This window comes from Mus pahari, chromosome 19, assembly GCF_900095145.1.
Source record: "Mus pahari chromosome 19, PAHARI_EIJ_v1.1, whole genome shotgun sequence".
In the NCBI taxonomy this organism is placed as follows: domain Eukaryota; kingdom Metazoa; phylum Chordata; class Mammalia; order Rodentia; family Muridae; genus Mus; species Mus pahari.
This window is the reverse complement of record NC_034608.1, coordinates 28,949,467-28,965,322: the sequence shown is the minus strand read 5'-3', so window position 1 is coordinate 28,965,322 and position 15,856 is coordinate 28,949,467. Positions and strand designations below refer to the sequence as shown.

At 43.6% G+C, this 15,856-nt stretch overlaps 1 protein-coding gene across 2 annotated transcripts in view; it reads right to left on the bottom strand.

Annotated features, from left to right (window-relative positions):
• The window catches only part of Myo16 (myosin XVI), a 490,479-nt gene that overhangs the window by 153,016 nt on the left and 321,607 nt on the right, over positions 1-15,856 (bottom strand). For both annotated transcript variants that reach the window (XM_021218659.1, XM_029531821.1), the window contains exons 22-23: positions 8,767-8,919; positions 7,321-7,521 (exon numbers count right to left, since the gene is read on the bottom strand). In XM_021218659.1, the coding sequence (XP_021074318.1) occupies positions 7,321-7,521; positions 8,767-8,919 (354 nt within the window). The remainder of the gene's footprint in view (positions 1-7,320; positions 7,522-8,766; positions 8,920-15,856) is intronic.

Sequence of the window (15,856 nt, the reverse complement as noted above, 5' to 3'; positions counted from 1 at the left end):
GAGAGAGAGAGAGAGAGAGAGAGAGAGAGAGAGAGAGAGAGAGAGTAGCATCTCAGGACAGTTCACCACTATATCTCCGAGGACAACCTTCAAAGGAAAATTTGATGGAGGAAGAAGACAGCAGGGTCCTGCTGAGGCTAATGTTTATTTTTAAAAACATCTGACCAAGAGGGGGAAAACAAATGTAGATTGTAAATTAAGCTCTTCCTACATGGGTCATAATGTTTTCATCAAATAACCTTTAATAGCATCAGTTTTGCTGAGACCAGACAGAGTTGATTGTTGTGTCTGGGATTTCTGCCTGGAGAAAAAAAAAAAAGTGGGGAGGGAAAAAAAAGCAGTAGCTAACCATTGATTTGTCTGTCTCCTCTGTCATTTGATTTACAGATTCACTTCCAGAGTTTTCCTGGGTACACAGTGTCTCCCACAAATCTTCAGAGACAAAGCCCAGGGCACAAGCTATAAATGTCACTCTGGGCACAGGTGCACCTCCAAGGCTGAGCAGGCTGAAAGGGTCCCCATGAACTACCCATGTCAAGAGGTCAAGAGTGAAGAGGTTGATTTGAATCAGCATGCCACCTAGAATGCACTAAAATTATCAGAGGAGTAAAGATTTTTTCCTCTGCGGGAAGATCTTGGTGGCAGCATAACTCTTAGCATGGGGTAGTTTTCAGACTCAAGCTTATCCAGTGAGGGAACATGTCCTTTATGAGGAGAAGAAAAGCACTGAGGTATTTTTCAGATAGCCCTGTATCAATAACAGCTCCTTATCCTCATTCCCTGTCCATCAGCAAGCAATGTGCTAGAAACAAATTCTGGCAACTGCCTGGGAAATCACGATAACAAATAGTACAGGACCCAGGCTTATGTGTCTGGGATGACAACTCCTTTATGGATGTGATGTGGGGGGTTGGGGAAGAATCCCGATGCATGTTTTCAAGACTATAAGTACACTGTAGTAGGGGACTATAAATTTTTATCTCGTCATAAAATTACAATGCAGAGTGCATACACAGATTGCAAGGTTTTGATTTTCTTGACGGAAATAATATTGAAAGGGTATCGCTGAATGGACAGTAAAATCCCAAACACCTGTGGGTTCACATTGCTAGGCGTAAACCCAAATGCTAAAGAATCTAATAGTTTTGCAGAATTCTTTTTAATCAAGACTCCCACAGGGGACAGGTCTAGCCCAGGAGAAAGAGAATGTCACATTAGCGTATGTTAAGGGAGTCATCTGCATGTTCTCTCTTTCAGTGAAGATTTTATGGCTTCCATAGGTAGAGAAATAGCTGAATTGTCTCCACTCATCTTTCAGGGAAGTCTAGAAAGTGTGGTGGAAGAGCAGTAAGAGCTCATAATACAACCAGAGTGGTTACAGCTGTCTTAATGCTGATCAACTTGTGTTAGGGAAAAGGCAAATAAAGTATTTAAACACTTGTTACTAAGCCTAGCTCTGCATTCTAACACACACACACACACACACACACACACACACACACACGTTTATGAGAAGTAAGAATGAATGTACAAGTTCTGGCAAACCAAACAGGGATATTTTAACACTTAAATAAGTCCATTGGCCTACCAATATTCTCATCATAGACAAAAATAGTAAACTGACTGAATGATCCCTTAATTCAGTTTGATATCTCTGTCTATTCAAATTTTTGATTAGCCTTGTGACCTGTATATATTGCAGGCCTTAGACTACTGCAGAGGGGCTAGGATAGGTATATTTGAGGAAATATGTAAAAACAATCACTCCTGCATGGGGATAGCCTACTCCCTAATCCCCAGAAGAAACCATGAGATTTGTGGTGATATTTTTCTCAATTTTAAATTTCATGAGTGTATAACTGAGGGTCTCTGTTTTTACAGTCATGTACTTATGGAATGAAACTCAAACTTGCTCAAGTAAAGCAATGTCTCTTTTCTTTCCTCTGTATGTGTGGACTCCGCAGAATGTAGATAATAAAGCATTGTTGACCCAGCAGGTGGAGGGAGATGAAGACATGGGGCAATGTGAATGAGGGACCTACCACCCACCAGAAACTCCTGTGTAGATGGTCTCTCCCAAACTCATGTTCACCAAGACTGTTATTTGCAACATTTTTTTAAAAACCTGTTATTTGTTAGACTCAAGGGGGATACATTACATTATCCCCAAATCCTTAGGGGAAGAGGAAATGACCCATGAGATACAGAATGACAGAGTCAGGAGAAATGCATTCACAACTCAGGGACTGACTACGTCCTGTTTGCAGAGCGGCCAGGAGGAACCTGCAGATGTTAGCATTTGAACGTCCATCTTCCATTACTGGGAAGATACATTGCACTGGGACGAAGCCACCCAGTTTCTGCTCTCCTGTAGCAAGAGCTCTAACAACGTCACCCATGACTTGTGATCTTGATGAATCATCAGCCCTCACCAAAGACCTACTTAGAAACCGACCCGGTGCTGTTTACACACAAGGATGTGGTCACTGGGGAAGTGTCGGGCATCTCGATGACAGTAAGGTGAGTTGAAAGCAGCATAGATTAGGTCAGGAACATGATGTTCAGAGAGATGCCCCAGATCTAGGACAGAGGACACGGGACGTCCAGGTGAGGAAAAGCACAGGGGACAAAGAGATCAAGAAGGGCAGCGGTTACCTCAGGATAGACCAACGATGAAGAAGAAACTCTAAAATGTTACGTGTCAACGTGTTTCACTTTTCTTGTATGTAAACTGCCAGGAAACAATGAATGTTTGTATTCTTTTCCTCAGGCTGCTGCTGGAACCTGTAAACACAGTTTGTGCGGCTGCAAAAGAGAGGTCCACACTCTTGTGGTTCTGGAGAGAGAAGGTGGCTGGAGTTCTGGGGGAGTTCTAGGCAGATCCATCCATCCTGACTCCCTCATCCAGGATGGCTCAGATCCTACTGGCTCATGACCTCTATCATTCAAATCATGGCCTGTTGAGGTCACATGACTTCCCAACCCTCTCTGCACACTACCATCAGAATCAGATGACTGTATCCCCGAGACATACACTGAGACATTTGCTCTAAGCAAGGCCGTTCTCAGCTTGAATACATGAGGATCTGCTCACGGGAGTGTGGGATGTGAGTTTCACAACTGAATCTTTATTTAAATTTCATTAACTTGATCTTTACTTTTAGCCCCAGATCACTTTACAACTTTATAATCTGTTCACTTTTTCCTCACTGCAAAATGTGGGAGCACAATTTCTGAGTTAGAGTTAGTTTAGCCTCGCCTTAATGGAAATTCACCTCTCCTAATAGCTGATATTGTCTTGTCAAGTTGTAACTCTTCTTTCCTTCAAGATCCCAATTTCTAACAGCCAATAAACACAGACACACTTGTGGGTTCAATGCCTATCTGTCACTTAAATCATCAGACTAAGAGAAAATTCTCAAACAGGTAACTTCACATATGGTTTAAAATTGGCTAAAACAAACAATCAAACAATCAAACAAACAAACAAGCCAAGCCCCCGAGTCCCCGAGTCCCCGAAAGCTTTCTTTAATTCAAACCTACGCTCATTAATGAGATCTAGTTAATATTTCATGCACAGCCTCTTCCCATTTACTTTAAAATATTTCTGTAATGGAGACAGGAAGCTGCCCCACACTCCTGGGGGTAATGAAACATTCAGATGTGTTTAGGAAGGATCGTCAGACGTAATTCAGATAATGGTGCTTAAACATTCCTGAAAGGACCTCTGAGCTTCTGCCTCAGAAAGCTCCCTAAGCAGGACAGAGCCTCCTCTTTAGAGTCCCCAAGTTGGGGAAGTGTGTCTAGAACCCATCCAGCCAGGGACAGGGGAACGACGCATAGTGTCAGCTCTGCAATGAGCTATCCCTCCCATAGGGTGTTGCATAGTCCCATTAAAACAAACATGTCAGCCCAGCAGGCAGGAGCACCAAGTGAGGCGTGATGTTCGCACCATCCATTTGGTCAAGAAGATGCTCGGTTGCTCAAGAGCACATGGACTCACTGGGCTCTCTCCTTGGGAGTCAGCTCTGGGGCCAAGGGTGATCATCCACAGTACATAGCTGCTTTTAGGTGGGTGAACTTCTCTCGTATCACTTAACCAACAAAAAACAGAGAACACGTTCGTGATACTTTTGTTTTCTGATGCAACAGCACAACACGTAAATGCCTGTGGCTATGACTGACAATTCAAAAGGCATATGGGCCGACATATTGCTCGAAATCACATAGAGTCTACACTGTAGCATGTGAACAGGGCCTTGGGGACTCCTTTGGCTACAACTCATTAGTACATCTCAGTAAAATGAAAGATTTCTGTAAAGCCACAAAATCGACTCCAATTATGGAAAACTCTCTTTAAAAACAAAGATGCTTTTAAAGGAAAGTGCACGGTTCCACAGGGGCTTTGGCTCTGTACCAACTAATCATCGGGCTGTCCTGTGTTCTTTAATTTCTCTAAGAACCCGGTGAACAATTGCCTACCAATTTAAACTGTCAGTTGTTTTTCCCTTAAAGTTTCAAAAACAAAATTAAAATTGAAATGCTATTAGACACTCAGAAAAATAATTACAACTGAACTCAAAATAATCAAGCTATAATTCCGAACCACACGGTTGTTGGGTTTTAATGCTGAGTACTTCTTATGGGTCTGCTCTGTCTATAAGGCACAATGCAACAGATTTATATGAATAAGGGCACTCAGATGCAGGCCTAACTGAGGTCCTAGGAAGCTCCTAAGAAAGTAATTTCCTAAATTAGAAGAAGTCATGGTACCCAACTGTAGCTTTATATGTGTTTTTCCCAAATCCAGAAAATATAGAATGAGAAGAAGGCAGAGTTTAAAGAATCTGAAGACAAGAGTGGAACATTCTTCTACTTGTAAGGACTTTGAAGAGGCCAAGGAGAATTACAGCTGGGAACTATTCAGGGGTTAAAGATATAGACCCTTGCATCACTCTCTTCCCATGTCCTGAAAGCCTCTCCAGGCATCTAATGACATCAGTCAACCCAAGTTCTCACAGGGGCGTCTTCTGCCTAACACCCACCCTGTCAGGTGGGCTTCCTAGTCTCCTCCCTGAGCATCTGAGAGGCCTCCCTTGTCCGTAGTCATTTCTCTCCGTGCTGTTCTTGGGTTGGGTCGGTCGGGATGTTCACCATCCGATCAGGGTCTGCACTGAACTCTGAGCCACCAGCTTGGAAGATCTGAACCTGAGCATTTCCAGTTCTTCTCTTGGGACACTTGTCTTAGGTTAGCACAGTGTAGTCCCTGTTGATCAGCCACGTGAGGACAGTGGGACCCTACTGTCTCAGGCCCATAGCTTTGGTTATCTTTTCTCTCAATGCCTTTCCATCCCCTTTTCATGGATGCCCTGCTGCTGCTCAAATGTGGACGCTGGCCAATCACACAAAAGCCTGCTCTGCCCTTCCCCCAATGTGTCTAACATCATCTCCTTATTACTACTTCATCTCATCTCTTCTGACAAAGCCATGGCTCTAGAGGATGGAGCCATTAGGAGGGCACACACAGATGCCCATGGATTAGCCAAAAGCAATTATATTCTATGTCTCACCCTATCACTCTTTCCACTGTCAATGAAACTTGCACCCTTTCCCAAATAAGTGGGTGAATATGGGGAGCCTGCCCACTCACTGTTACTGCTTTCTGTAATTGCCTCCTTTGAAGACGACTTCACTGTTCTCTGGCTTCCAACTGTCCAACCCTATTGCCCTGGCTTAGAAGGCAGAAGTGACAGAGGCTGTACCTCTGTGCCTTCTGACATGTCAACAGGTAAGCCCACCACGCACCAGCATCTCCTTGCTGTGACTGTGGTGAACCCTGAGTCTAGCCCCTGCTTCTCTGATACTGAGTTCGAGGGTGTGCTTGCTGCTGTTCCACAGGTGCTGGGGTATCGGTACAGGAACCGGCAACAGGCAGGTTCATGGCATACTTTAGGAGCACCCCTAAAATATCAACTGAGACCCTCTCAGAGCTCTTTTTCTAAACTGGGTTGTTTCCTGTGCAGACAATAAGAGTAGTTTCTGTCTTGAGTAAGTGAGTTCTGTGTAATACGGTGACACATACTTCCAGAGTTTACGTCTCTGCTGAAATACCCTATCCTTTACAGTTAGTAAGTACCTCTGGAGAAGTCTATATACTTTTATGAGCAAAATAATTGCATCCTGACATAGCATTATGCTGACAGCTTTAGAATATTAAGTTTGTTACTTCTCCTGTCATCTGACTGCTACGTGTGTGCTATTCCCAGCTCATCTCTTTTGATGGACAGCCACATCTCAGTAAACAGGGGAAGAGATCAAATGGGATACTTCACAAGTCCCTCATTTTCACTAAGTGGTAGCTCAAAGTGCGGGTGTCGGTGTGTCTGCCTGTGTCTGTGTCTGTGTCTGTGTCTGTGTCTGTGTCTGTGTCTGTGTCTGTGTCTGTGTTCATGTATGTGTCTGCCTGTGTGTGTGTTGTTATCATCCTAAAGTGGAAGGCATCAATAATAAACAAGAGTTGAGTAGAAAAGAACAGAGATTATTTAACTAAATAATCTCTTAAGAGGTGGATAAATGTGTTGTTAAGTAGGCTGGAAGTATGTTTCTACTCTACCTGGGAAGGAGTTTATGGGAGTGAGAGGGACCCAAGACTACTGAGAGGATTAGAACACCCATCCTGAAGAGATGACTTGTGTCAGAGAGTAATGGCAGGTAAATCACAGGGCAAAGGTGCACTCAACTGGAGCATTCTAACGTGAGATGGCGAAGGAGTGTGGGGACACCCCTACAGTCAGGGAGTGTGGGGACACCCCTACAGTCAGGGAGTGTGGGGACACCCCTATAGTCAGGGAGTGTGAGGACACCCCTACAGTCAGGAGTTAGACTCTGAAGGGAGAAACCAGTCTTACAAACCCAATTGAAACCCTGGGAAAGGTTGGGGGCTTGGGCTTGCTTTCTTAGGCTCTAAGAGAGAGACGTCAATACTAAGCTCACATTCAGGCCAAGCACATTCAGAAACCCAAAGTTTAGGGTCCCAAAATGTGGAGTAAAGCTCTTTATGGTAAGCCTGAGGCTCTTCCACTCATGCTAACTGAAGTCTCCACACACCGTGAAATAGCTCCCCTGCTCAGCACACACTGTTCTAAGATGTGAACTCACACTCAAAGCAAAGGCAAGGAACTTGCAAACTTTAGTGACTGCAGGCTGTTCCTGTGGCCTTTGAGTGTGGAATGGCAGCACATCCTGGAACCATGTGCTCTGACACTCCCTCCCCTCTGGTGCACCAGTCCACAGGGTGCACCTCGTGGGCCGTCCACTCACCCTTCCTGCGTAGTGCAAGACAGTGAAGGCTGCGCCTTGACCTTTGAAAGCAACATTTCCATTGCCGTCCTTCACAGGGGAGTAGACTGCATTTGTGTTTGACGATTCCAGGAGTCCCTGAAGCTTTCTGGGAAGGTTTGGCTCCCCTGACCAAATCACATGACTCTCCTCATCCAGCAGGGAGAAGAATCCTGATGGTTTCTGAAAGTCAGCAAAGGTCACACATTTTCTTCTGTTGCTCTACTTGGCATCCTTGACACATCCTCTCCAATTTTATTATATTCACACAGCTAACCAGCATGAGAGTGTCTTGACTTTTAACACATGTCTATGATTGCCCATGGATGCACTCTGCCACCTTGGATCTCTCAGATATAACTCTTATCCTGACAACTCGGTAGCGGGAATTAGAGCCCTCTGCTACAGTGTTAGGAAAACACAAATGGTTTTAGGGAAATATACAATTGTAGAGACAGAAGGTGAAAAGTGCTACTTCAAGCTCTCAAAGAAAACTTAGATGGTGCCTATTTGAAATACTAGTCGAACATTTAGAAGTAATGGATGACTTCAAACAGCATCCTATAATAGGAAACAGAAGTTACTGTTGACATGCTTGATAAATATATTTATTATCTCCCCCCTCCCTGTGTGTGTGTGTATGTGTGTATGTGTGTGTGTGTTCGAGTGTGTGTACATGTGCCTGTCCACCTGTTTGCACCCAGCCCATTATTCGTATGCAGGTCTGAGGGCGGCTTGCAGCAGTTGGCTGTTTCCTTCCATCAAGTATGTCCAGGATGACAGGTGCCTTTACCACTAAGATATCTTGCTGCCTTACATAATAATAGATCATTATAGAATTTATAGATACAATAAAGAAACTGAGTCAAAAGCTTTTCAATGTGCACAGAAATAATAAATATGGATATAAACACGTGCTTATGCACTCAGGCTGAATTTTAATTAAAGATCAACTTAAACCAAACTTTATATATACACATATATTTTCCTGTCAACATTTCAAAATTTAAGTTTTAGGACCTTTAAGGACCAATGCACAACAAGCGATGTATTTCATGGTCTATTGGTCTATATCAGCTTACAAAATTCATTTTGTGCATTGGCCTCATGTAATCAGCAGATGAGACCTTTAGGTTTGATAAGTAAAGTAAATATCCTTATATCAGCAAGTTCTGATGTTTCTTGTCCTTTCAATGAAGTCGTGGGCTTTCCAACGCCCCTTCAGGCAAAGATAATTTGTGCTTCTCAAAAAACAAACAAACAAACAAACAAAAACTAAAACAAACTATTGGGGATTATGAACGCGTTACAGAATCTCATATATAAGGATACCTCACAAACAAGACCTTCAGAAAGAAAATTCTCTCTCTCTCCAGGGCACCTGAATGCAGGCATCCTGTTAAGTTTCTAATTATGTTATGTAAGTACCTGGAAGAAGAAATCCAAAACTCCAGCATGGTTACCAGGAGAACAGGCAGTTTCCATGGCAACTCCCTCTTGTACACACTCTGTTTGCTCTTGTAGGAAGAGCACCTCTTGGATATAGAGGTGCATCTTTTCGTTGGTCAGGTTGACACAGAGCTGTTCAGGGAAGAAAACAATACAGTAGATAACACAATCTGCTATGCAGAGCTACCTGCTAATGCTACAGCCCCCCTTTCCCACCCCCAGTGACACACAGACTGGGGACATTCAGACTAAGTCTTCCATTTGGATGACTCATGGATGTTGCCCTGGAAGGCAGCTTCACTCAGTCACTTGTGAGATCATATTGTACCAATGTTCAGCATGAGGTGGGCATGTTAAATACAACAAATGTAACCACAGTGCCAACATACAAACAAGTCTCGAACACTCGTAAAAGGAAAATCACTTCTGAAAGGAAGATGGATCAGGCCCTTGAGGACAACTGGAGAGAAATGCCTTTCTGCCCTGGGGTCCCAGGGAGAGGATCGGGGCTCCTGTGTCCCCTGATTCTGGTTACCTATTGGTTATAGGTGAAAATAGACATAGATTTCCTCTAGTAATTATATCCAGAGTAAGGGCTTTAAGACACAAATAGTATATTTAAATTGGAATACACCCTCCAATTACCATCTTTCCAGAGAAAACAGAATGTTATCTTTTAGTCATAAGTCTTTTTATTTCTTCTTCCATTAATTAATTTATTGACTTTACATCCCAATCACAGTCCCTGCCTCTTCCCTGTTCCCCCTCATACAGCCCCTCCCTTAAGCTTTTGCTTTATCTTAAAATGTTTATATATTCCTCTACCATCTCCCCACCTCACACACAGTGCTTGGATCACACCAACCTCATTGAAAAGAGATCAGGAGAGGACAAAGCCCAAGACTGGGAGGATGTGCCCAAGGGGGAAGATGTCTGGCGGGTGTCACTGGAGGGGAGGCAGGGTTCCAGGAACACAGCTGCTGAGAACTGTGCCTAACCCCAGCGTCCACAGAGACTGGCCCTTACACCTGTCTTGCCCTCATCATTCTTCCTGACTCCCATCAGCTCCATCAGCCCCATCTCTGCTTTGCCTCCAGCCTTCCTCCTGCAGGGCCAGGCTTGGTCAGTCTCCCAGAGCCCTGTTTCTCCCCTCCATGTGCTCCCTGAGCAATCCTATAACTAAACTAATACTTTCTAGTGGTTCCATTTCAGGAGAGGGGACATTTCTCCTTTGTGCACTTAAGGTAAACACTGCATGCTAAAAACCTAATAATTTTACAGCCGTTATTATTTCTTAGTAACAAAATAACCTCAGTTTTCAGGGAATTGGACATTTTAAATCGAGGAAACACAACAAGATACATTTTTGAAACAAAGTGGAATAACTTAAAATTTCAAATTCCCTTCTCTACTGGCTATTTTCATAAACATCTCTATCTTTTCATAATTAAAATGGAAGTGGCAAGCATAAATGTTCCTTTCTCAGCAGGGCTGTATCACATGCAGACTTAACAGTTTCACAGAACGCGCTTCTCTTCCAGAACCCCTGCTGGAGATTTGTACTCCAGGAAAGAAGCACACTCCCTAGTGAGGCTCTGATGGACAGGCAGAGCTTTGGTGAGGTAAGACGAGGGGGCAGGCCAGCTGGTCCCCACAGGTGAAGGTTTTACTGTGAGGCTCACATGGTTATGTGTGTCAACTTGACACAAGCTGGAGTTATCACAGAGAAAGGAGCTTCAGTTGAGGAAACACCTCCATGAGATCCAACTGTAAGGCATTTTCTCAATTAGTGATCAAGTGGGGAGGGCCCATTGTGGGTGGTGCCATCCCTGGGCTGGTAGTCTTGGGTTCTATAAGAAAGCAAGCTGACCAAGCAAGGGGAAGCAAGCCAGTAAGTAACATCTCTCCGTGGCCTCTGCATCCTGCTTCCTGACCTGCCTGAGGTCCAGTCCTGACTTCCTTTGGTGATGGACAGCAATGTGAGAAGTGTAATCTGAATAAACCCTTTCCTCCTCAACTTGCTTCTTGGTCATGATGTTTGTGCAGGAATAGAAACCCTGACAGAGACACATGCTGAATGCATCCTCCCTTTGCCAGCTGGAAGGTTTCTCCCCATCGAATTCTCTTTGCTGCAGTCACAGGGCAGAGTGACAGGTCCCATTTAGATCACCAATCTCGGCTTCAGTTGCATCTTTAGCACAGTCATCTGGTCTGACTGTTCTTATGCAAGAGAACCGATCACACCAAGTGTGAGCTTATCTAAGAAGCTTGGAGCTTTAAATCTCAGAAACCCCCAGCTTTCCATACATCCTATGAAATACAGTTGTTGAGGAGTAGAGGGGAGATGTTCTAGAGAGCTGTCTGTCAAATGCAAAAAAAGGGAGGGGCCTGAGAAATGACAACACTGGTCAAGGCACCTGCTGCCAAGCCTGACGACCTGAGTTCAATTCCCAGAACATCATGGTAGAAGAGAACGGACTCTTGTGAATTTCCCTAGCAATGTACTGTGGTAAAGTACACATCCATATATGTCCACATAATACAGAGAGAGAGAGAGAGAGAGAGAGAGAGAGAGAGAGAGAGAGAGAGAGAGAGAGAGAGAGAGACAGAGACAGAGACAGAGACATCATGAAAAGAAGATTCTGCGAGTTCCAATGGTCCTGATGGAGTAGTGGTGGGAAGACCATGTTGGAAGCAGAGATTCCAAATTTTAGGAGATTTTCTCTTGTTCTTTAGGCTTCACCAAGATTACAAGGCAACCACAGAGCTGAATGGTTCCTGTTTAACTTTGCATCTCTTTTTGTAATAAATTGTAGTAGATAATCTTCAATTCTACAGAAATTCTCTTACTGTGAAATCAGAGACCCAAGGATGAAATGATCAGAAAGGACAGTAGCCCTGGAATGTTGGTTTCCTATCTAGAACTAGGAATTTCTGTTCTCATTGTACAACTGTCAATATATCATGTTTATGTTTTATTTTTAATGTACTTACATTGATTAATATATTTTTGTGAACATTTATATCTATTCCAGTGAATTATATTGATTAATACTATATTTGATATATTTCCATAAATAATTCTCCATCTGTCAGAGTAACATTAAAATTTGTCTTTGTGTGACTCTTCCTGTTGCTGATCAGTGGGAAAGGGGCTCAGATCACAGACTGGCACCTGGAAGCAAAGGCTGCTCCTGTGTTCCCTAGAAAGAAGCAGATCCCGGCTTCCAGAGGAGGTGCGGGTATCCAGAGGGGGTCAGCTGCTACCTGGGGTACAATGGTACCAGGCCTAGGAAGTCTAGGGGTTCCTGGGGAAGAAGAATACAGAGAGATCTTTGTTGGGGAAAACTAGAGACTTGCTCTGTTTTGATTTATGAACAGAGCCTATGCATTTTGTTTATAATAATTTTGTTCTAAACACAATCTTCCCTATTGCCTCCAACACTCAGGGGTGCCAGCCTCTCTGGTTGGGTTTTCAGTTTTACCAACATCTCTGTCAGCCATATGTCTTCAACTGTGCTGAGTTACAAATGCTACGAGTGTATTCACCTTGCATTTGGACAGTCCCTGACGTAGCTTGGTGGCTCAGGGGACAGTCAAATGCAGAAACCTTTCTGAGGAATGAACTTCAAAACTACCTATAAATAATTGTAAGGCAACTAACATAGCCTTTCACTTCCTGCCTGGCAGCTGCTTGAAACATCAAAGGTACATTTCACTAACAAAAGAAGGACCCAAACTGGCCAACGCCCAATGACTCTGCCTTTGTTTTCTCTCCACATAAAGGCATGTGTGTGTGTGTGTGTGTGTGTGTGTGCGTGTGTGTGTGTGTGTGTGTACATGCACAGGTATACATGCGCAGGTGTACAACACCCTCAGAGGAAAACTTAATAAGTACATTAGTCATGCTTCTAGAAGCTTCTAGAAGCATAAATCTGCATTCATAATCTAGAGGATCAACATCAGCTTCGATGCAAGACAACCGTCATTTCTCCTTTACATGTCTACCCATTGGGGTTGCGTGAGGAGTCCTATTAGACTTCCGGGAACTCCCCAAAGCAGACTCAGAAAGTGGGTGAAGGGTGAGGATACGTTAACACTGAACAGCTACCTAATCAGTATGGGTACTGCTCTTAAGACACATGCTTCATACATGAAATAAACTAACAGGTTTAATAATAAAAGTGGTGCATTCCTTGAAGTCTCTCTTTAGCAGGAGAACCTTGTGGCTTATCCAGATGGCCCATCATTCGTATTAATGACAAACTTAATTTCTTGAGTAAATTTCCACCAACTGTTCTCCCTTCATTTTTACTGCTCAGTGAAATCTATCTGGAGCAAAACTAAACAGCGCATGGCACGTACATCACAAAATGGAGGGGAGAACTGATTAAAACTGACTCCAGTAAAAGGCAGAGCCTGGGTGCCCGGCAGTAAGGACAGCACTGAGTCTCAATCCTTTCTGCTCACTGGAATTAAATCCCCCGCTCTGTGAAGGTGGCTGATGTCTGCGTCTGACCCCAAACTCATTACATTGGAGTGGGGCCCAGGCTTCTATGTGTTTAAAAGCTTTCCAGGCGGCTGCAGAACAAACCAAGGCAGATGAGAGAAAGGGAGCACAGCCTATTTGCCAATGTGTTCAGAGTTTAATCTAGATATACGTACAAAGCGTGATGTGTTTTAGTGGGTGTATGTGTGGGCAAGAGTGTGTGTGTGAGATAGAAGAGGTAGATAGGTAGGTAGATAGATAGATGTAGATATAGATAAATGATAGATAGATGATAGATAGATAGATAGATAGATGTAGATATAGATAAATGATAGATAGATAGATAGATGTAGATATAGATAAATGATAGATAGATAGATAGATAGATGTAGATGTAGATAGATGATAGATAGATAGATAGATAGATAGATAGATAGATAGATAGATAGATAGAAAATGTAATGAAATTTCAGATAGTGGACATTTCACAAATATGTCCAGAATATTTAACTGTCTGAGATGTTGGTAGCTGTTTTCTAAGAAAACATTGAGGAGGCTGACGCCTGCTGGAGAAACGCTGAGGTAAGCTAAGCTCACAAGCTTCTGTGCAGGAGTTCCCAAGGCCTTTAAGAAGTCGGGTAGGATCCAGACACTGCCCCACCTGGGAATCCATCCCGTAAACAACCACCAAGCCCAGACACTATTGAAAATGCCAACAAGATTTTGCTGACAGGAGCCTAATATAGCTGTCTCCTGAGAGGCTCTGCCAGCGCCTGACAAATACAAAAGTGGATGCTCACAGCCATCCATTGGATGGAGCACAGAGTCCCCAAATGAAGGAGCTAGAGAAAGGACCCAAGGATCTGAAGGGGTTTGCAGTCCCATAGGAGGAACAACAATATGAACTAACCAGTACCCCCAGAGCTCCCTGGGACTAAACCACCAATCAAAGAAATCACATGGTGGGACTCATGGCTCCAGCTGCATATGTAGCAGAGGATGGCCTAGTCGGTCATCAACGGGAGGAGGGGCCCTTGGTCTTATGAAGGTTCTATGCCCCAGTATAGGGGAATGCTAGGTCCAGGAAGCAGGAGTGGGTGGTTTGGGGAGCAGAAGGAGGGGGTAGGGTATAGGGGATTTTCAGAGGGGAACCTAGGAAAGGAGATAACATTTTAAATGTAAATAAAGAAAATATCTAATAAAAAAAGAAAAAAAGGGATAATATATCTCGATATACTTTCAAATAGTTGAATGACTTTTAATAAGAACTTTCATTCGAAGAAATAGTGTCATTTACATAAGCCAATGATCAAAAAATCAAATTTAGGGAGGAATTAAAGTCTTTATAATGCAAATCATTTTAAATTCCAAATGGTTGTATTTCTTTTCTTTACCCCCACCTCCACCCCAGAATAACTAACAACATTCGCTAATGATTCATCTCTTTGACAGATAGCATTTTTGTTTTATAAATATGAATTAAAAAAAAAAAGTTGGGTAGGTGATGGGTCCCCAACTTGCTTCTTGTGAGCACTTCCTGTTGTCCACACTGCTGGACACGCTTCTGCAGGGGGGTCAACTGTGATCAATACATTGCGTATAAAGAGGGCAGCAGGGTCTCCTTACAGCTGTCCTTTTAACATTTCTGGATCTTGTCTCTTGCTCAAAGCATCCTCCCCCACCATCCTGGCATTTAAAAGTGTCCATTTCCTGCCTCCCACCCCCATCTCTCACCCTGAGAGAGTGCCTCACCACTGCCAGAAGCCTGGTACTGTTGAGCCGGGCATTGCCCTCATTGCTGTGACGACACTGGACTTCTCTGAGAGATCCTTTGGCAGCACATAGACTTTCTTTGGTTTGTTCAGTTTTCATTGTGAAGATGATGCGAGTGTGTCTGCTCCCCGAAGTCTCCGTGTTGGCAACTTGACTCTCCATGAGGTGTTGAGAATATGGAGTCTCAAAGACACGTCTGGGTTGTGTGAGGTTGGTCCCTGCCTTTATCGGACGATGTTCCTAGTGAAGGGCCTGCTAGACTCTGCCTCTTCCCTTACCGTCCTGCTCATCTGTCCTGTGAGGAACAAGCCTCCTACCACAGGGGATCGAGTGTCCAGAAGATACCTCAGGGATGGGCACCACTTTGCCATATATAAAACCTTTGGGTACCTTGACAGGTGGCGTCCCACAAGAATTATGAGATAATAAATCTCTGCTCTTCTATATTGTCTGGGAACAGGAATTCTGTGACCACAGCACAAAGCCTTTCAGTTAAGTCAAAGTGTTGGGTCTGAGCCTTGATCTTCAGGAAGCAGCCAGACAGTCACAAAGCATCCCCTCTGGTTGGATTCCATATCTCATACATACTAGCCAGCTCAGGATGGAAAAGCATCAGGTCAAAGGGAAATGACTTTTAGATATTTTGAAGGACACCTCTTAAATCCCACCTCAGCTTGGGTAGAAACCAGGCTCTAGAATTAGAACAGAGCCTTTGCCCAAAATGCCATTAATCCAAAGGTTCTGGCATTGTTTCTTGTTGTTTACCATTCCCCAAAGAAAACAATGAATGCTTAATTTCGTTTTATT